General features: G+C 37.1%; 1 protein-coding gene across 20 annotated transcripts in view; it reads right to left on the bottom strand.

Annotated features, from left to right (window-relative positions):
• The window catches only part of SIPA1L1 (signal induced proliferation associated 1 like 1), a 220,056-nt gene that overhangs the window by 36,095 nt on the left and 161,008 nt on the right, over window positions 1–22,953 (bottom strand). For all 20 annotated transcript variants that reach the window (XM_075754278.1, XM_075754274.1, XM_075754292.1 and 17 more), the window contains 6 exons: window positions 20,153–20,327; window positions 12,805–12,908; window positions 11,458–11,615; window positions 7,309–7,885; window positions 5,902–6,176; window positions 2,319–2,597 (listed from right to left, as the gene is read on the bottom strand). In XM_075754278.1, coding sequence (XP_075610393.1) covers window positions 2,319–2,597; window positions 5,902–6,176; window positions 7,309–7,885; window positions 11,458–11,615; window positions 12,805–12,908; window positions 20,153–20,327 — 1,568 coding nt within the window. The remainder of the gene's footprint in view (window positions 1–2,318; window positions 2,598–5,901; window positions 6,177–7,308; window positions 7,886–11,457; window positions 11,616–12,804; window positions 12,909–20,152; window positions 20,328–22,953) is intronic.

Here is a 22,953-nt window from a genome sequence, read left to right as displayed (position 1 = left end):
TAGAGCATACACACTGCAGAGAGAGATGCTGAAGTAGTCATCTTGTATACAGAGAGGTCATGTTTATAAATCAAGTTAATTAGGGGGCCCTTTTTGGATCACTGGGACCACCACTATAGACCCCAGTACCCATATTACCAGGTTACCCTTGGGTCCCTCCATTTCTCCGACCAAGAGCTGAGCAAAGAACAAATCCTTGGGGGCAAAGCACAGCGAAGCACCATCGCTGCTACCTGCACCAGAAACACACACACAGATTCCAGCACCTCCGCAATGGCGATCTTTACACTACAGAGAGTATGAAAGTTAGTGGTGGAAAATTAAATGAGACAGTAGTTAAGAGGGCTATGAAAATCTCATCTTTGTCAATTTTAGACATTTTACACAACAAGAATGAAAGTATCTGAGCTTCCCCAAAAGCAATGCTTTCTTTTATCATGCAGAGAAAAAACAAATGAGTCTTGGAGTGAGCTTATTGGTGTTTTTTTTTCCTCCAGCATTCCTTTAAAATGACAAAAATGTATTTTTCTTCACTTTAACTGGAAACACGTTAATCTTATGCAGCTGCTGTTATATTTAACCTTGATCCAGCCAAGACTAACATATTTAGCAGACCAGAAAGATAAGAGAGAAGACATTTTTCAGGCATCCAAAAAAATTCCCAGCCAAACTTAAAAGCTACTTTGATAACATACTTTTAAAGATTAAAACATCCAATAGAAACCCATTTTGAACAATAATAATAATAATACTTAAAAGAATGTCTAGAGGAGAAAAACCTCAGCTACATGCCTTGAAAATGAAGGAAATGGAAAGTCGAAGTTCCACTTTTTGAAAACAAATACTGAGTATATGGAAATGTAATTTTCACTTTGCAAACATTTGTCAGGCCATAACCCCCCCCCTCTAGAAGCATCCAGTGACTGGATAAATCTTGGATGCTTTAGGTGTGCGATGCTGCCCACAGAGGATTTTACGCACAAGAAAAGCACAGTTAATAACACTCCGTCCGTGTCTCAGTGCAGCCAAACGCTCACTCTCCTCAGTACAGGTCGTGGAACAGCCAACTCGAGACTCTAGACAAAACTCTTTGGTTAATAGCATGAAGAGATGGACGTGCCTGAAAAAAACAGCAACTCAACCGAATCTGATCTAATCTTTGCTTTCAGCATTGCAAGTTTTCTTTTGCAACTCACACTGATGGGAGCTTTAAGCATACACCTATCGAACTTATACAAAGCTACAACTAGTGGGGCACTCTCTAATCAGTTTGAGTGCAGATGTATGATAGTGTCTAATGAACAAGTAAGAAAATGAAATCCTTATCAACTATTATCACTTCTTAAAAATATGTCCTACACAGAAGTTTCAGTTTCACCTTGGTAGTTTCTTGGTCTAGGCTTAGAACTTTTTTTTTTTAATCCTCAGTTCTTCAGGATGTGAAAAATGCTTTAAATCAGTTCATCAGAACTCTCTTTAAATTTTCTACCATGTGCATCTTATTTCCACTGCTTTATATTTTTCAGCAATATAAAGCATGATCAGAGTCTGTCTATAGCTTTTTCTTTTAAGGAATTGTTCAAGACAAGAAATGCAAGCTATGAGATTGTTTTCCTCAACAGATCTCTTTGTAAATGCAGAGACAGTGACAGATTTGTACAGATAATCGAAACAATGACAGTTCATTTGAATACTATCAAATACATCTTTTTCCATGAAAGAATGAAAATACTGTGACGGGATGTGCCTGATACCTTTATCTTAATAATAATTGCTTTCTTGTTTAAAACAAACCAAAACAACAAAAAACCCTGAACCACCTTGGAGAAATGCAAACTTAAAGCAATCTCTTCTCTAGCCTAAAAAGTTGGAAAACTGCCCAGTCAGGTAAATTTGCTTTCTGTGCTGGTCAGAATTCTCTTGCTAAACACCCTGTCAGATGCTATTTCTGCCTTGGGAGCTTTAGGCAATTCCACCAAGCCTATAAACAAGCTAAAATTTTTATTTACTTCTTCAAAATGCAGAAGTTCAGGAACACTTAGATCTAAAACTTCGATTGTAACTCATTTAAAATCTAAACAACAATACAGCCGTTTTAGAATACCATCCAACACAGGGAAACGTAGCCTAACAATCCCGTAACACTTCACTTTGTGGTTAATCGTGCCAGGAAATGTACTTCCTTTCGCCTACTGTTTCGCTTATGTTGCCTTTTGACTAGTTAAAACCAAGATTAAAAGGAGTCTTCAGATACTGTGCTTTTTTCCAGACAAGATTCTGAGCAGCAATGACAAGCCATTTGTGAAGACGACACGTACCTCCGGCTCTCCAACGGGCGCCCATCACTAGAGATGCTTCGGGGGATGTTGGCTGCTCGTTCTGGGGGTGGCATTTTCCCTTCTCCTTTCCCAGAGCCAATCCTAGACGTTACTGGACTTTGTATTTGGGATGGTACCTGAGCCACGTGAGGTCCCTGTCCTTTGCTTGCATTTCGCTGCCATTTGTTATTATTTCTGAAGGGAAATTTGAATTCATACGACATTCCTTCATTTACTTTGTATTCCATCACTGGCATACGGTAGTTTTCTGAAGAACTCCTGGAAATGAAGAAATTTAACATGCTGCTATAAAAAATAAAATAAATATATCCTGTTCACAAGGATAGAAATCTGAAGACAGAAGCTGAATGAATTCTATGAAACTGTAAATGTAAGATTTTGCTTTTCAGAAACACATATTTAAAACTTTGATACTCTTCAACTGATTACTGGGTTATAAAAGCTAAAAAATCTGCTAGAAAGGTATCTTTCCTTCCTAATTTAAAAAAGTCATGGGTTTTAGAACCTACCTGCACCCAGACAAATAAGACCTGAAACGTTTGTTCTTTTTGAGATAAACCTTCCTGATGCACAGACATCCACGAAAAGATGATATTTCCATTAAATAATGCATTACACTTCATTTTCAAACATCTCTGGCTTTGGAGTACCTCAGTTGATAAATTTGCACATTATGAAAACAAAACACTTGCTAAAAATTGTAGCTGCCAAGCTCAAAAGATGCCATTTGCTTCCTGAGGATGTACAGGAACAAGACAGCATAAAAATTGGGTATAACAGGACATAAGCTAATGCAGTCCACATAAGATGCAGTGCAAACTTCTGCATACATTTCAAATGAGAGATTTGGAAAGTAGATGTGACCTTCAGCTTCAGTGAGGACAATTTTGGTATTTCTCTTGACAAATGTATATATTCCTATTTAAGTGAATTTTATTGTGATTACTTTACCTACACAACATCATTATCAGTGCAAAATTTTCTACTTCTAGCTCTTTCTGTAAGTGATTACACCATTAGAGCTGAAAAATATCAGTATCTCTTCCCAGCTAAAATACAAAACAGAACAGATAACTCATTATCTAACTATGCTGACATAAGCAAGTTGTGCAGACTATAAGAACAGACAGAGTTGGTACTAAGGTCTTGCTGTCCACAACATACACATTTTGTGGTTTTACTTTGGCCTACCCTCTAGAATCTTGACCTGCAAATTAAATTAGCAGTTGGAAGGCACGAGATGTGCTTCTGACGCACGTGTAGTTCAGCTTCATCTGAAAGGAAATGTTTGTGTGGTCCCTGGCCATGCTGCGATATCAACCACTACGTGGTAGATGGGCACGATCAGGAAATTTGTTTTCAAAGTCCACTCACAACCTAACTGAAATCTTGATACACTTGATGTCTCTGCTATTCTTTCCCTAGTGATTATATACTTCATTAGGTTGGGTTTCTATTTTTTTTTTTTTTAAACAGACATAGTTATAGTTTAAGAAGCAAGAATACACAATATCCTCTTGCTGCTGTGTCCTTGACTTCAAGGTCAGCAATCAGTCCACTAAATTATTTCAGTGGCAATATTTTAATGACCATCTTTTAGCAGAGATCTAACGAGAACAAAGCCTGCCTCTCTGTAGGACATTAGTTGGTGAAATCAGCGTTTTTGGATATAATTTTGCATCTGCTACTGACCTTGTCCACGTACCTGCTGGCAAGTTATGTTATCTAACTGCACCCCTGCTCTTCCTCCAACTTCTCGCCCATCAATTTATTAGGATAGGGACTGCTTCTCATATGAATATACTATACCAAGCAGAACTGATCTTCATCTTGATTACAGTCTATAGAAGTTACTGTAGTAGAAATACTAAATGACCTCCACAGGACACAAGGAAAGAACTGCAGTTTTGGAAAACTGACTGCCACGAGAAATTGCTTTATGTAAAGACTTACATCAAGTCTCTAGTAATATATGTAGAGTAGCTACAAATTCTTAAACCTTAATGATTTTGGATACAGCAAGCAGGATGAAGAGTTCTTTTATGAAATTTTATAACTGGGTAATAACCCACCATGAATGTTTGCTCAATTCAAGACAACAACAAAATTCACTGATGCTGACTAGAGTACTTCAAGAAGTGCAGTAATTTCTCTTCCTGCTATGAGTCTGGATACACTAAAGCTAAGCCTGCTTTTGGCTGTACTTAATTTAGTTCAGGAATAATAGGATTTGTGCTTTCCATACAGATTTTTCTGCTCTAATCCTTTTGCTATGATTGCAGCTGAACTTCCATTTGCTCGGGTTGCTAAATACTGTACAAAAGCTTTCCAAATACCTCATGGGTGACCTTATGCCACTGCTCATTTTAATCCCTGACATGTATTCAATTTTCCACTGACAACTAAAGGACAAATAAAACTCCTTTTCTCTCTGCTCCTGTTTTGCTACCAGTTACAAAAGGAGTTAATATGGCTTACAGTAAAAACAGAGACGGATTCTTCTTTTATGCAAGTACAAGGTCAATTTCATATCAATGTAATAAATGTGCCTTTAAGTTCAGCCCCAACCTTAAGTGTACAAAGATTTAGCATCTATCACTAACAAAGAAACTGCCTGATGAGAAAACAGCAGTGGAAAACGTGCTCTCAGTCTCTCACTGAAAGGAATGCATTGAACTTTGATAACTGTACTTGCTTCTTCTTGGTAAATCTTGCATAAACCTTGAGCTAGCCTGCAGGCAAATTTAGTCTATTAAAGACCATTCCATTTTAATCATATAGCATTTGCAAGGTATTAATACAGGATGTCAGGAACACAGGAATCAGAATTAGCGATGTGGCTGAATGCTACAGACAATTGCAGAGTTCAGAGGGGAGCAGTAAAAATTATAAAAAGCTTTAGTATGAGTTCAGGAAAAAATGGAGGGACTTGATGTCCAACTTAGGAAAAAAGCATGTATTAATGCTTATTTCTGATCAAGCAACATTTTAAAGCTATCATACAATTGACACAAGCTTCAGGCTTAACATGGATAGGAAGTGAGAGAGATGCAGCAAGATCTACTACTGAGTAAAGAAGAATACAATTTGCAGCAATTTCTCTGGCCAGATCCATACCTTTGATATACTCTCATCATTTACAGCCTGCCTTAGTTGTGAAAGTAAAATAATATAAGTCTATTCATAGCTTTCAAGAATTACATTCACAGACATTGCAAACTACCAACAAATGGGAAAGCAGGGACAATTAATTTTGATGCACCATAAACATACAACCGTCAACAAGAAGTTCTTTGATTTCCATTTTAAATTCCATGGAATTTAAAGGATGCGTGAGGTTCTTCACACGTTTTATTAAACCGTGGTCTTCAATGAATATTTTGTGGGGCCTGAAGTCTGAATATGGGCAGTTCTTCCTGCCCTCTTCTTTCACCTTACAATACTGGATATTATAGCTATGTCATGATTTTTGGAGGCTAACACTTACTCTGTGCTGTTCCCCCCTCCCCGACCCCATAAATCAAAATACAATTTCAGACCAAATGTAGTTGTTATACAATACCTGCGTGGTGTGCAGTCCTCATATGGAGGGACGATGACGACCTTCACTGTTACTGATGTTCTAAGAAGGTCAATCATTTGCTCGTGGCTCAGAGTGGCTACAGCCACCTTGCAGATTTCCACCAGCCGGCTGCCTTGTCGCAGTCCTGCCTGCCACGCGTAGCCATAGGGCTCAACATCTGCCACAATGCCTTCATAGTTTACGTGGAAACCAAGCTGACCCAGACCATTCCTACGCAGAGTCATCTCGACTGTTTCACAGCCCTTAGTCACAAGCTGTGAATTGAAATGATGACAGAATTTAATGCACAGAGACACCTTCAGTGCCAACAGAGGTTTAAGGGCTCCATTTTTGTACAAGCAACCAACTCCCAAGACCATGGTGGGACACGAGCAAGGCATACATATCACAGTCCTGGGTACATCATCAGTTGAAATGGGTTTCGTCACTCAAACTAGTACTTTCAGTAGGGTCTGGTTACCCAAGTTCTGCCTTGAAATTTTTACTGAAACCACAGGAATTTTACAAGATACATGGCAGCACACAAAGGAAAAAAAACACATGGCATTACGCAAGCATCTCTATTTTATCTTTTACGCTTTAGTAATGAAACAACCATTCTACGTTTCTAGCTGTTTCAGTAAACTACAAGATTACTGTAAGTCAGAATGTGGTGGCATGCAGCTATCAAGCACAGTAAACTGGGGTCTGTGCCAACTCCTCTACGTACCATAGGCATGAATACTGACAAGATCAATTTAATAGGGCCTGGTTTTCTCTTTTTCCTGGTCATTATACAACTACAGTTGTGAATTACAGGAAAAGACAGTGAAACATAACACATTCTTTCATAACTTAATTGGATAAAAAATGAGCACGGACGGATGTTTTATAGACAGATACCATGATTCACTGCATTTTAGTTTATCACAGGCATCAGAGAATATCTGAAAGTTGCAGTAGGGATTGGGACTGCACCCTGCTGGCAACATAGTAAGTCAGTCTCAAAGATATTACAGCTTCATTTGGAACAAGATATAACAAGCCTATAAAACAGAGAAAGGGAAGGAAAACTAGGAAAATAAATAAGGTGACACTTCTGTATTTATTGCGTGGGAGTGATTTATGCATCTGAAGGCCCTGCCTTTTTTTTTTTTTTTTAATATATATGTAGAGAGAGAGACATTTTTGACACACACAACCAGCTGAGGTTGGCTGCTATCTGATAAAAGTGAAAGCAATATTGGATTTTGAGAAATAAAAGCAGGAAAGTCCTCACAGATTTCACGATAAACAATTAGAACAGTTTTAGGGATCCCAAGCATTACTTAAACTGAAGCTTTACTTGGTAGCGGGGCAGGAGGAGAAAGCAAAGAAGGGGAACCAAACAAGAGAACACATTCTAACCTCCAGCCTTTTGACGATCTCTTTGATATCATCAATGTTGCTGATGAAGCTCTCCAAAGAAACACATTCACCTCTCTCATAGAATATTTTGATATTTGTGTCCGTTGAAGTCCACCCTATCACATCTCGACAGGAGCAATTGAACACCACGCTTTTCGTGTCCTGTTCGATGAGGACTACAAACTCATTAGAGATGCCTAGAAGACAGTCTATTTCCATACCCTTGCTGTAGTCTTTTGCATGGACACTCCATACAATAGCACCAGAACTATAGATCTCTGCTCCTGGATAAGGCTTGGACTTTTCTTTCTTTTTTGAAGCAAGCGAGATGAAAGGGAACTTGCCAGAAGGGTCAATAGGTGTGTTGGTGACATTCTTCTCTGCCAAGTCTTTCAAGTACTCCTGACGGGTTCTAGTGGCCATCGCACGAAACTTTTCTGATTTATGAGCCGCATTCTCTGCATTAATGACTTTGGCTAGTAAGAAGTCCCTGAAAACATTTGATTTAGGAAATGTGACACCTTTTGGAATAGGTGGTCCAAAGGATGGTACATCTCTGGATCTTGTCACAGCAACACTAAAAGAAATAAAAGAATAAGGAAGAAGTAGAGTGTTTGCATTCACTGTATGCAAATTCAGCAGGTTTTGATTACAGAAAATACATCTTTTTCCTTATTCACTCAATTTTTCTCTCCTTTTGTCAGCAATATGTCTGTATTTACATTTTAATCTTGCCAGTGTGGAGATTATGTCCGCCTTACTGTATAAACAGAAGGCCACTTATTTTTTGCATCTAGGCATTTCTGAGTCATCCTCTGTACCACAGCTTAAAGAGACCTTCAAGTGCAAAATCATGCTTTTTTTGAAGATCAATCATGTATGGTAGTTCTGAATTTTGTTTGTTTTTCCTATAAACAGAAAATTTCTAACACACTCTATTACAAAGGCTAGCTTACAAATTAGCTACCTAAAGCTGAAAGGCTCATCTGAAAGCAATGTGAAGTATATGATCAACACTAGAAATAGATAAAATGGACGTATTAAAAACATAAAGACAATAAAGTCATGTCACAAGGCCAGTTTCACTGTGAGAATCATCTGATGACTGAATGCATATATACATCACACTACTGATTACATTTTAAATTTCTGGATCAAAAACTGCACTAGCTGATACTGCATGCTAGTTATAGAAGCAGACTCCAAAACCGCTAGAGATAAGAAAATTGTTAGAAGTTTGGAGACAGAAATAGATCCTTTCTTTTTCAACACTTCCTTTTAGTTTCCGTACCAAGTGATGGAGACTGACAATAAGATTGCCTTAGGCAACGTTGACAAGCTTCGCTATTCTCCCTGCTCAATTCTCTTTTGATACAGAGCCGATGAGAATTGTTTGGCATCACTGAAGATTTGCCAGTCCAGTCCAGTATCATTCACTTGGCAGTCTGTCCTAAGAAAAGACTGACAACTGTACTTCAACAGTTTTGTGACAAGAAATGCTCCAACAGTTTGAATCTGATTTACCATCTATCTATAACTAGATCTGAAAAAGCATTAACTATTTTTGGCCAAAATATTGTGGTAACAGAGTCTATAAAGAAAAAATAGGATGAAACTTGAACACATTAGAAATGTATGTGGTAGTCCATTTGGGAGACTGCTGGTATTATTTTTACACTTTGTTCTAATGTATCTGAATCCTTAAACTTAATCAGAGAATTCCTCCCCCCACAAATCAATAACTGAGACTGCAGAAACACTAGTAAAGCTTTGGGGGGGGGGGGTAGAGAGCACATAGGGTCACCCAATCTTTAACCACATCTTCTGATTTTGGGTGGTGAAAGTTTTGATTGGTTGGTTCATTTGTTTTTGTGTATATTTTCTGGGAACTGATGCTGAAAGATGTCATTGGCTGTCATGTTTCCTTCAAATGTATGCCAATATATCTAAAAGAATGCAACAAGAGGTGCTCCTGATGCAGCCATCTGACTCTTGATCATCTTCAGTGGTCATAAAGGGTCTGTTATTAAGAGGTAGAAGCCTCAGCATTAAAGACAATTATTAACATAATGAAAAACTACCAGTGACATTTTGTTTGATTAGGTTTTCAATATCAAGAATCACAAGGATAAGAATTTAATCTTTAACATATGCTAGAGAAGTTTTAAAAAGTGAACGGTGCCGACAGAGAAGCCAGACTTTTGAAATATTGTTTATCTTTCTTGGGAGGGAAAGTCACTGGCCAAGACAGTGCTTGATTTTATTCCTTTTGTGTAGTTTTTAATATAAATTCCAGTACATTTTTATGCTATATGGCTTCCTGTTTTGTCTAGAATTATGAATCTATGAAACTGTTCCAAATAATTCAGTGAAAAGAGGTCAAACTTACTTTGAAAAGTTTCCTAGAAAAACTTTTCATAATGGAATTCTATAAATTTAACTGAAGTGTTTGCACTGAGAGGACAAAAAAAAAGAGAAGACTTTAATCTTAAAGACAGTACAGAGAACACACAATGTGCTGCCAGTCTCCTCTATCAAAATGAACACTGACACTCTCAATTTTTTTTCCTACCTGCTCCCTCTCCCCTTAAAATTTAAGCCCGTAGCATCACTAAAGCTCAAATTCTCAAATTTTATTCACTAATAGTAACCAGTAAGGTTCCAGCCCTTGTAGTTGTGAACACTTGAAAGATGAGAGCAATTCAGAAGTCTGAAGGCCAGAAATAGAACTCTGAGACATTCAAATTTATTACAGTATAACAAGTATAAATCTTTCCCATGCCTTTTAAAAGTAAGAAATTGAAAATATGCAGTCATATTATTTAAAATAATAACAAAAAGCAGGTATTTCTCTCTCTGTAAAACCCAGTTCAAATGGAAAATGCATCTGTAGCCCTTGTGCATGTATTTCCTACTTTCCCTTTACTTCAGAATGAGTTTCTGTACAGAATAAGAGCTGAAATATGTCTAAACATGTCTAAAAGTCTAAGAACAAGTTACGTCCACATAAACTAGGTAGCAGTAAAATTTGTCAATAAGCTGCCTTAAAATGAGTATTAACACAAACATGCCTACTCCAGGAGAAATTAATACATGTACAAAGTCCAGCATCAGTTCCAGAAGTGCTGTGTGAGCTTTACGAAAACTTATGAGGGAAAAGCCTTTAAACCTTACTATACTTACTTGAAAAACATGAATCTCAGACACTGCAGTCTTAGCTCTTTCTCTAAATAAGCATTTGACTGAATGAAACACTTAGACTCAACTTGTCTTTACTGAATTACAAACGTTCACCTAGGACTACCTCATTCAGTATAACTACTCTAAAGCCATTACTCTGACACTTCATATTTCAAATAAAGAAGTTTTAGAAAAGTTTGCTGAGATCAGTCAACATTTAAAAATACAAAAAAAATTAAGAGTTCAGAATATAACAAAAGTAAAAAGTTTTTTTGATCGTAAAAAGAAGTTTAACTCAAAAACGTGATTTCTATATGCTTTCAATTTGGTTAACAAACTTATGCTAAATAGGACTTTCATCTTGCAATTCTTTATTATATGTTATTATCAATTACCATTTTCTATTTTAATCATATTGTCTTTAAGGTCACACTGAGATATTTTTTGCTGCGTAATGCTCTGGAATTTCTTTGTTGGACTGAAATAAGAAATGAAGATATTTCTGACAAAGTATTTCAGAGAGCTTAGCTTCTTTCTGAAAGGTTAGTCACACTTTTTCACTGTCTTAATTTCAAAAACAGAACATAAACTCAGATGTCCAAATTATCCAAACAAAAAGTGATTTTGTAAGATCCAAAATAGAAATACTCTTCTAGCATACTCTTAATGAAGAGAATAAAAAGGAAGTGAGAATGGAATTTTAAAATCATTCCCAAATGTTTGATGATATATACATGTACGTGTGTGTGCATACACACATACTGACAGCATTAATTTCCTCATTGGGTGTTTCCTTTACATACTCATGTGCGTCTATTTACTTTTTTAAAAAGCGGTCTACATTCACATGACCCCAAACCTCCTTGACCTCTACCTTTCATCATGTTTCCCCATTGAGAATGTCAAAGAGGAACGAAACCTCTCTTCATGCTCAAATTCCATGTTTTCAGTGAAACTGCTGATAGCTACCTGTAACAAACGCTGTCAGTACAGGGACTGTGCACTCTTACAATGACAAAGACGTGCTGGAAGTGGGATCGAATGTTCTTTGGGCTGAATGGTTGTGCTCCAGGCTCCTGGAAAACTATTGTCACAATATCATTTCCAATATGTCGTTTTCTCAGAAGCTTTAACGAAAGAAAGATGCATAGGTTAAAACACAGCCTTTTCAAGATCTTCAATTATTTATTTCTCATTATTAGAAATTACTATTGTTCAACTTTTTTTTTTTTATCCAAATGATACTTCAAGCTGAAAACTGAAGCAGCTGAGAATTTATACGACAAGTACCAGAATGTTAGTTCTTAATCTAATAAATTTCAGGCATGGACATTTTCATAACAATTTCATAGGAGATGATCTTGTTAGGGAAAATTTTAAGCTAAACAACGAGGAAAAACAACAACAAAAACCTGCTAGTATTAATCAGTGATACATGGAAGCTGGAAAGCATTCCCCACTTCGCACATTTTTTTACAAGCCAGGAGTAGGTCCTACTTCAAGTTGAAATTAGTTGTCATTGCCCCTAAAACACACTACGATAATTTTCTGATAGGCTTCTTTCAGTAAATCCAAGACTACAGTAAAGGAGAAAGGTAAACTACGAAGTAGTATAACATCTGGTGTACAAAAGCAAACTAAAAAGAATGCTGTGTTATCTTTTATTGTTAAAAGAAATTTTTGTTCTATTTGCAGCAACACAAAATAACATAATTTCTAGAGTAAAACGCATACACATCGCACACAAGAAGACTGCCTCGTATTTAACACCACCAGGTACTTCAGAGTAACAAAGCAGGTCAGCCTACATAGCTCTTCAATGTAATAAAAAAAATTTAAAACAAACAAAAAAAAGAATTTTGTCTCATGTCATCTTGTGTAGCGTGCTGGACCACCCACTCGTCACCTCTGGTTCTGTGCTTATTACAATTTGCTGAATGCAATCCTTAAAGTGCAATGGACTTTGCTGCAGAAGGTTGAAAGTCATGTCAAGTACACTATGGTCCTTTTGACAGAAGATATGAACTTTCATTTATGTAACACAGATGTGCTACTGACATTCTGGTATATTTACATCCAAATTTCAGTAAATAATGCATAATAGAAAACAGTCCTATGGAGAAAAATCTACCTATGATGTACCTACAATGATCTGCTTTGCTCATCTGCCTGACACAGAGATGGCCAGTTTTACTGTTGATAGTTTTGACTCTTCTTCTTTGCTAGTAACAATAAAAGTCGTCATGAATATTCAATAGCTCAGCTACTTTCGAGATGGAGGAAAAATTAATTCTAAATAGGCATGGTCCATCTTACCTGCTGCTTGTTGTTTGGAGTATATGGCAACATAGTAGAAACATGGAACATAATTTCATAGTCCTTGTATGTTGTGTATAGAGAGTGAGTACCTGTTGAATCAGCTTCAGTTAAAGAAAAAAGGAGAAAATAAAAGCATTATTTAAAAAAAAAGTTTAAAAACAAAGTTTCATTATTATCAAAGAAAATCAGGCAAGACAAGAATTCCTACTCATCCTTGATCCTAGCTGAAATGTCAGCAAGTAAAAACTTACCTAGACTTTATCCACCTGCCAAAGTAAATGACACATACAGATGGCATGTATAATTTTGCATACTTTTCCCTATGAAGGACTTCTAGGAATAGGGAATTTATACCAGAACACCCTGAAGAAAGCCTATATAAGCAGGAAAAGTGGTAACAGTCTGACATAACTTTCAGACACCACCCAATATCTCAGGCTAATCGAAACGAAAAACTGAGCTGTAAGGAAGGTGAAAAGGACTTCAGAAAGGAAGGTGGAGAGATACTGTGAATGAATACCATGATTTCATGCATAATGAAATATCGATGGACATACAATCCACAATATATGGGAGAAAAGAATGACTTTTATAAACATAGGTATCACAACTAAATTAACTAATGAAGTCAGATAAAACCTTCACTAAAACAGGTGCTTTATGGATAGGAGCAGTCAAAAACCCAAATAGGATGTCAGCATGCTTGCAGCTGATGATGGAAAAAGCCCACAACAATGACATTACGATGCTGGTATATTAATCAAAGGTACTCTCACCTGTTTTGGGTTCTGGCCACCCTATTTTAAAAGTTATAGAAGAAAGAGAAGGGATCCAGAAACAGGCCACAAAAATAATTATACGTGGATGGAGAGACTTCCATGTGGAGAGAAAATGATAAAAACTAGGATTATGAAGTTTAGAAAGAAAAAAAGAAGAGGGGATATTATTAAAGTTTACAAAGTGTTGGTTGAAGACAACACTTGACTACAGACAAACTGGGAACTTCTGTTTTTTACTTTTTCTTTCTCAAAAAAAAAAAAGAGACCTTGAAAAATGTTGCATTAATTTAAGTAGTAACACATTTAAAGTTGAACTAGTGAATATATTCTATTAAATATAACTGCTGTCTACAGTGCAAAAAGCCCATTTTCAAACAGAATTTTATAGCTATATTTATATATGGAAAAAAGCATCGTGGTTTTTTTTTGAAGTTATATAAACATGCTACTATATTATATAATCCCAGCTATTTATAGCAATGTATTTTAAAAAGGTGTTAAATACTACACCTTAGCATTTTTTATTAGCAGAGAGATCATGTTACTAAGGAGATAATAGCTCAGAAATTTGTGAGGCATTTACAATACCATAAATCTACAGTTTATTTACCTAGATTTTGGATATAAGCTTTGACAAGAAGTTTTCGTTTTCTGTCAAATTTGGAATAATAAAATAGAGGTAGCTTTGCTGTAAATGAAAACCCGCAACATCATCCATAGAATGAAATGGAAAATTTTCTACATTATAGCTGCATAGGGATTTTGCATTTTCAAATCATCTATATAGAACAAAATGGGAATACGAAAAAAAAAGATTCCTAGAATCTTATATATATAAAAAAAATCTCAGTCAATGTTTCAAAGAGATTGGGCTCTCTCTTCCAGCACTCAACATTGCCACCTCAAAAAGCTAGCTACCTGCTAAATATTTTCTTTTTAATGCTAATTACAAACAGCACAACAGCTGAAGTGGAATCATTTCATCTTGCACTCAGTTCGCAGCAGCCTCTATTTTCTGCATGCTGAAGGAGACAGATGCACCTGAAAGTCACCTAAACAATGAAACTCCTGTTTGGTTTTTTTTGGTCTGACTGTAAATATGCTAATTTGTACATCATCTTTCATCAAGAGAACATACAAAAGTATTACAAAGAACTGGAAAGGGGGAGGAGGTGCAAAAAGAAAAGGAAGTGGGTAAGAAGACAGACAGGAGAAGGCAGGTCCCAAAAGAGAAGGGACCTAAAAGGGGTGGAGAGAGGGAAAGACTAAAGCAATTCTGACAAATAATATGCTAGAACACTATCATTTAAGCCAAACTTTCAACTTTCCTGGATGAACTTCATTTCAGGCAGAAAAGGGTTCTTTCTCAGAACAGCATTAGTTCTGCAAACTAAGTAATGAGGCTACAATCCAAATGACACATTTAATGATTCCACTTATTTCCAAGTATTTCACAGCTTAAATCCCTATTATTCAAATCCAACTACAAACAGAAATCCATATCCACTGCAGACTGTGCATCTTTCTGACCATTCAGATCTCTTCTTCCTTACAAGCCCAGAATATTTTTTCTGAAGCACAACACAATAATTACAGGTGTTTGCTTTAAATCATATCACTGCCATTGCAATAAAATCCAAGACTGCGTGCTGGAATAGTATCCATCATTTCAAGGTCAGAACTGTAAGCCAGCAGTGCAATCCACTTTGATTTCCTTGTATTTAACAGAGGCCCGAGGGATCTACAAATTCATTAGCACCTTTTTACACTGAAGACATCCCATCCTGCCGTCAATTTATGGCATACCTATTGATGCTGCCTTCTCAGTCTTCTCCCATTACTGGATTTGGTTACTTAGCTGAGGACTTATCTGATCTTCTTTTCCTTCCATTGTTATTCACCTTTAAAAATCCACCTTATTCTTCTGTCCTTCCAATGTTTCTCAGCTATCTTCACAAGGACTGTCTTAACAAAATCCCATTTATGTGCTTTTTCCAACATCAACAAGTGCTCAAAACTGTGACTGACACCAACAGCATTCTGCTGATAAATCCACCTCACTGAAGCCACAGAACTTTGTCAGCCTGCTTCTACAGCAGCTTTTAAAACCTCTGCACAAGAAAACTGTATAAAACCCACAAGAGTAGAAAATCTAATTCGGTGATTCAAAGGAAAATATGTTGCAAGGAATTGTAGGAAAACAAAAAATAAACGATACTGATGAGGCAGGAGAAGGAACAGCCATTGCTACAAACTGCAGCAGTACTCACAATTAAAGGCACAAGAAGTTTCAGAGCTTAATGTTCCCATCTACCTTTGCTGTTAAAAATTCCGGCCTTATTTCTAGTTTTTCCTAGTTTTTGGCCCAAATTCAACAACTATCAAACCTGCTCTCCTTTCTGCTATACACAAGGATACACCAAGCACTCACGTTCGAATTCTGTAATATCCAAATTGTTTTCAGACCTTATTTCTGAGGACAGAATCCTCTATCTTGTAACATACAAAAGTATATGTGTAACTCAAACACAGAGAAATGCAGATGGACTTTCCCCCATCCCCATTTCTGCTTCTTAAGCAATGGAGGAACCTCCAACCTTCTTTGGCAATTAGTCTCCCAGTGAATGTCTCAGACCCAACAGTGGTTGAAAAGATGTTAAACAGTACAAGTTAAGAAGGTAATCTGCATTATTTCATTAGAAAAATTGGGTTCACTGACAACCCCTAAATGAAATGTCAATTTGAAGTCCATTCATTCCCTAGTTTAATCTATTTAATATCTTCTGTGCTGGTTTTATATTCTCCTCATGTCTTAACCAAAAAGTCATGCAGCATAAACATCTCATACAGAAATCTACCATTATTAGCTAAGTTTATGATCTCATCAAATAGGTAATTCATAAACTCCTACAACTCACATGAATCAATCTCCTCCATTTCCTGCACCAACCGCTCTGCTGGACATGGACGCCAGGTTGCCAGGCCTAGTGTTAGCCACCTGATTCCATTTACCAATTTATTGAGAAATAAGACTAAGTGAGGGGGAAGGAAATAAAGCATGTATCACAACTAGCAAATAAAGTAAAATGGCTGAAGTTATAATTTGAAAGATTACTGTGATGTTTATTACTTTAAAGTGATTCCCGTAAACTTCCTGGCAACCATGGGTTATATGACATTTTCAAGCTCTATTTCCTATCCAAAGTCTGCAGGCTGCCAGGAGATAGACTGCTTCCCCCCTGGTAATTCTAAAAACATACAAACAAAACTTTAAAAGTAGCAGCCTTTTCCACAGTGGCACTGGCAGAGATCCAAAGCTAAAGCCCTTGGAGGAGCCAATATACTTAAATAGCCTTTCAGTTAATAGGATGCATGAGATTCCTCCTTTTAAAAATTGGCTCTGTTATGGATACTTACCAATTAGGCCCCTAATTCTAAAAATTTCTAAGAACAACTGCTCTGAAACCACCTTTTGCTAGAGCAACTTCACTTTTCCAAATTTGCGTAAGTTAAAAACATCTTCTGAAAATTTCCAGAGTACATGTACAGATCAGCTTCCCTCCACGCTGAGAAAATCTTTCACCATGTCTTATACCACGCATCTGCTTTTCATAGGTTGCAAAGTATTGTCAAAGGTATAGGAATTAGCAAAGCAGCCAACACAGCTCTGACCTTTTTTGCAAGTTAATGAACAGACATTTGTTTTTAAGAGCATCTTTGCAATCAACTGTGCTGACATTAAACAGAATTTTTATGCAGGAAAATTTCCTGAGTAATGAGACGGCAAGAACTATTTCACGCCAGTGACCTCTAGCAACAGAGGAGCACAGAGCTGGAAAAGGAAGAAGCTCACTTCCTAGCTGTAGGCCTAGCTGTTGCAACAAAACCCCATAAACCTAAGTCATGGTAAAAACCAAAACCTCCTCGTTTGCGGGCCTTTATGTTGGGACCCAGGCAGAAAAGACTGATCGATTATTTAGGGAAGCTATCAAAGATGTACTGCCTGTCTGTATTCTCCTGTTGACATTATTCCCCATCCCTCAGACGCACCTCTTGCGACCATCTCTGGTTTGTACCATTTTGCCTACCACAAGGTGGTTTTTGGGTTGGAGTTTTTGCCATTTTCTATGCAGAATATGCAATAAGGGTTTCCAAAGGTAGCTACCCAAAGAGCTTAGTGTTGCACCTGCAAAACACCACCTTCTCTTCTACCATTTCCAGTCTGTGCTTTGCATACTGGCAGAAAGGAAAACATAGCACTATCAAGTTCAGTTACAAAAGTTTGTTGCCATTGTTCACATTTGCTGCTGTCTAAACCTGCTCATTAAGAACATCAGTTCTTAATGAGCAGTGTAATGATGTCTTTCCTCAGTGAGCCTGCAGACAACATAACCCAAAACACTTCGGACAACTCAGGAGTTCCTAAGCAGTTCTAGCTGATGAGGTCACATCCACGTGAGGTTGTAAACCTTGACTGAAAGAAAATGTAGGAAATCCCTCATGAAAGCAGCAGTTTCCACTCAGAGCATCCCCCTTCCTCTCTGATCACAGTGAGCTGTTCATGTAAAGCCTCTCAATTTTTGCATTTTTAGATACAGAATGGAGCTGGTACGTCTACTGGGCAACGTGAAAAAGACATTTCAATTCTCAACGCCGAGTAGAAAAATCTTCATTACAAGACCACCACTCTTAAAACCAGGAGAGATTCAGTCAATTAAAAGTTTACATACATGTCCGTTTAACAGGTGCTAGACTGAGTACATAAAATCAAAACCTGACAAAATTCTTTCCCTGAGTCAGAAGCAACAAGAAGGAACTCAGGTATTACTGGAAAATTCTGCTATTCAGAAGAAAATTTCAAACAAGTACTTAAGACAGTTACAGCTTTCATGGGTATATCTAAGCAGATGAATCAACTCTTAATCACACAGCATTTACATGTACTACAAACAAGTGTGTGTTGACTGACACCAAAAAAGGGGTTTTTCCCAGATGTCTTAGATAACTAAACCAGAAGAAAAGGAAAAGAGGATTTTACTTTACTGAAAGTAACAAGGAGGTCACAATATAAAACCAGAAGCTATGAAATAACAAATATTTTCTCTGTTTTCCATACACACTTGATTTTTGACCTAACTTATTTTTATAACTGATAACACTTTGAAGCTGAAGAAAAGGAAAACCCAGCCTGCATATTATTGTATAATACATTTCCAGTAAAGGCAAGGATATATTACAGCGAGAAACTGCCTGGATCTCATCTGGAATCGTGTATATAGTCCTAGTGCATAGGAAGGTTACCAGGTAATATTGCACGGGGTGGGGAGCAGAGAAATCCATGTTTCCATATTAATAAGAAAGACTTGGCTTATTAATGGTAACATCACAAAAGCATAAAGGAGACACAACTGCAATGTGCAAATACACTCAAGGGAGTAAATACAACAGAGTAAATAAGTACTGCAACTAAAAGAAAGCTGGCTCAATGGTAAAAGTGTGCAAAATAGGTATTAATTTAGGTTTAAAACCACAGGAAGTTTTATAACCCTCTGAGGAGTGATGATTAGGCTGGTCAAGAACAGCCCGAGGAGATGGCGATCCCTGTAAGAAGGACACAAGGTAGAATGGTGCTGCGCTTTAGTGCTCCAAGTTACTGTATTTGTGATAGCAGACACAAGACAAGAGCATCGTTTTTGCTGAAGTTGATGAATGCTTTTCAGCTTTCATGAATCGACTCCTTATTTAATTTCCTTTGCTGCACATGGGCAAAATAACAAAAGATTTCCATAGGAACTGGTTAGTTCCAATACTCAAAAAAGACGAGCCAAAATTTCCGAGTATTTTTAAAAAGATTTACAAATTGAATATAGCATGCACTAGCTGATAAACAGGTATTTCACAAGCTTGATTCCAAAAGTAGGGATTTCTTTTACAGATACTGTCACCCACGATCATCTTTCCACCGCATTTTTCTTGCAATACGTTTTACAGTTAAAGCTGATAATATAACTGTCAAAACCAGTTTAATCTCCATAACTCAAAAAAAAAAAAAAAATCACAGAGGGAGGTATATATTTGATAGCAGGAGTAAGACAAAACTGCCTAAAGAAAAACTACATGCAACACACACAGCAGAAAAGCAATAGATCAACTTGGCAAGGTGGAGTTACATAGATGGGTTCCCAAAATCTTTTTTGTGACAGTTTATTAGCATATCATTAAAAAAATTTATGACATTCCAACTGTATTGATTACTCTTTAGACAACACACTGATGATAGATTTGCAACACTGATAACGGTTTCATAGTTACTGGTTTCTTGTTGCAGCTTTGGTGATAATCTCATACCAAATTGGTACAAAAATCCAATAATTATAACAGCTGAAAGAATATGTGGGTGTGGGTCAAATTACATACTTGCTCTGCTTTCACTTCTAATATCAAGCAACTGTCTTCCTATAGCAAAGAGGTTATTTTTAAGAACTCTCTACAAAAAGTCAGTTAGCAACCATATGATGTATTTTGTTCACTTGAGGGGAAAAAAAAAAAAAAAGAAAAAGCCTTACTCTTTGTATCCAGTTGAGCACGATACTTTTCAAATCCCTTGAGTCGAACTCTTTCTCCCAAGAGCTGAAGAAACTCTTCAAAGGCTGGACCTGCTGATTCATTATTATACATTTCTTCTTCTGTGCTTTGCCCGGCTTTGCAGTACATGATACCCACCTTAAGTTGGTAACTTAACTGGAAAGGGAAAAAGATGAAAATAGTATATGCATAGCAAGTGGTGCAGCAACTTATTTATTGAATTCACTTTGCATTTTTTATTAAACCCATAATTCATAAGGAAAAAATACCTAATTATCAGTCTAATTTCAAATGTTAAGTCTAGTTCCAAATACTCTCATTGTTTTCCACCATAATTGCCTCGATGATGGCATATTTCATCTGAAGATGTCAAAATGCTTTCTCAAGTAAAACAAACATTAATATTCCTTACTTTCAGGAGGACAACACTGAAGCTTGCAAATGGTGAATGCCTTACATTGAGCCACATGGAAAGCGTTAGCTGACATATGCCAGGACCTTGACTGTTGCTCTTAGGCTGGTCCCATGGTTACTATCCTACGCTAAACCTTCCATGCAAAAGGGTAGGGCACAGCACATGCTCATTTCTACAGTAAGTGACCAAATTAACATTCCCACACTTCAAAGAGAAGATAAAAATTATTCACCTATTAGTGCACTGACCTGTTCACAACATTGAAAGAGTCCATGGCATTCAGTTGGCCTTTCCTCTGACTTAAAAATGCAGTAACAAAGAAAACAGCTAAATTGAGAAATGCTGGTAATACTTTAAAGATACTATTTACTAGCATAGACCTTCAAATATATTTTTGCTTTTTACTTCCATTTTTCCTCTAATTTGGTGTTTGACGTTCTTGATACAGCAGAAACCGAAGATGTGAATAAAGTAATTTTTTTACCCAACCGTAATTGTGATTCTTCAAAGCAAACTGTTCCCACCAATTCCAAATTGATGCACACACAAAAGGGACCACATCAGTGCCCTTTACATCTGGACTACAGAAACAAAAGTTCAAGAAGGGAAGAAAGCAGCACCCACAGCCATTTACTACTGTCTCCAAAACCAATTTCAGAGGCAGGAACTTTGACTGGCAGAGTGCAAAGGAGCACCTTGGAGTTTACGCATGTGATTCATCTAGTAAAAATGCACACTTATTGCAGGCTAAACAATCTTTCCTCCCACACATGAATTTCTGCAGAGGCTCCGTTTTAAATAAATACCAAGCAGATCTGCCAGAGCAAAATCACAAGAATAATCCATTGAATCTGCGTGAGATTTACAAGTTTGGGCTAGTGGGAAGTGAAAATAGTTATTTGCAAGGGCACTGGGACCAAAGTCATGTGAATTTACTGTGATTTGTTCGCAAAGCTTCTATCACAGGTCATGAGACAAAAGGTTTTGGAACTTGCTGGGATGATGTGAACACACATAATTAAACTGAAATTCATTAATTTTAACATACTGTATTTGCAACGAGATAATTTAAGAGTAAGACCATTTCTGAGGGCTTTGTCTCAAATTTTAAAATTGAACTCTGAAAACTACAACCTTACTGTATTCTTCTATTACTACCAAGGATGAATGGTGACAGGGATAAAGTATTAGCAGTAGGAAAACAAGGAGGGGAAAAAAGAAGGGTAAATATCAGCCTGGCTTGATTACTCTCATTGAAGAAGTTAAGCATACAAAATGAGTCACAGTTCTAGGCTGTTTCTTTTTTCCCCTCCAGGATGTCCCTTATTTTATCATCTGATACAACAACTACCCAACTTGCATCTTCTTGTCCAAATTTCTTACAATAAAATACGAGCACAGCATAGAATCAGAGAATGGTTTGGGTTGGAAGCGACCTTAAACATCACCTAGTTCCAGCCCCCCTGCCATGGGCAGGGACACTCTCCACTAGACCAGGTTGCCCAAAGCCCCATCCAGCCTGGCCTTGAACACTTCCAGGGAGGGGGCAGCCACAACTTCTCTGGGCAACCTGCTCCAGTGCCTCACCACCCTCACAGTAGAGAATTTTTTCCTTATACCTCATCTAAATCTACCTTCTTTCAGCTTAAGGCTGTCCTATCATTCCATGCCCTTGTAACCAGTCCCTCTCCAGCTTTCCTGTAGGCCCCTTCAGGTACTGGAAGGCTGCTACAAGGTCTCCCTGGAGCCTTCTCATCTTCAGGCTGAACAACCCCAACTCTCTCAGCGTGCCCTCATCTCAATCCATTTCTTATGAAAGAAACATTCACAGGCCAACTTCCAAAATTGCAACAGAAAAAAAAAAAAAAATCAATTTTGTGCCTTGAAGTGATGTTTCTATTTCTTTTTCTCTCATTGTTAACTATTTGAAACACTTTCTGTGTAACTATAAAGGAAATATGCCCTTTGAACACTAGAGACCCCAAACCATTCACCTTTAAGAATGAAGACTGCATATTTTGGGCACTGAAGGATTAAGACTTGAAGTAAAGATATTTATTGGTAAAAAAATACCAAGCACATGCAAGTTAATGTTACAATTTATTATTATGCTTATTTTTTCAACTCTCTATTCACTAAAAAAATACAAACATTCAAAACAAGCAATATACAGAATGCTCAAAACAATCCTGATACAGATGGATGGCACATGGGTTTTGGGTTTTCTTTGTTTGGGTTGGTGGGGTTTTTTTGTGTGTATGTAAAACATTCCACACAATGACTGTTTGATTAAGATTTACATCTTCTCAGGAATCACAGGAGCTAGATGAGGTTTGTGGGTCCATTTCTATGATCTCTGCTTAGCTA

The sequence above is a fragment of the Balearica regulorum genome, chromosome 5 (assembly GCF_011004875.1).
Source record: "Balearica regulorum gibbericeps isolate bBalReg1 chromosome 5, bBalReg1.pri, whole genome shotgun sequence".
NCBI classification, from domain to species: domain Eukaryota; kingdom Metazoa; phylum Chordata; class Aves; order Gruiformes; family Gruidae; genus Balearica; species Balearica regulorum.
Note: the sequence above shows the minus strand (reverse complement) of the source record. Positions and strands in the feature narration are given on the sequence as shown.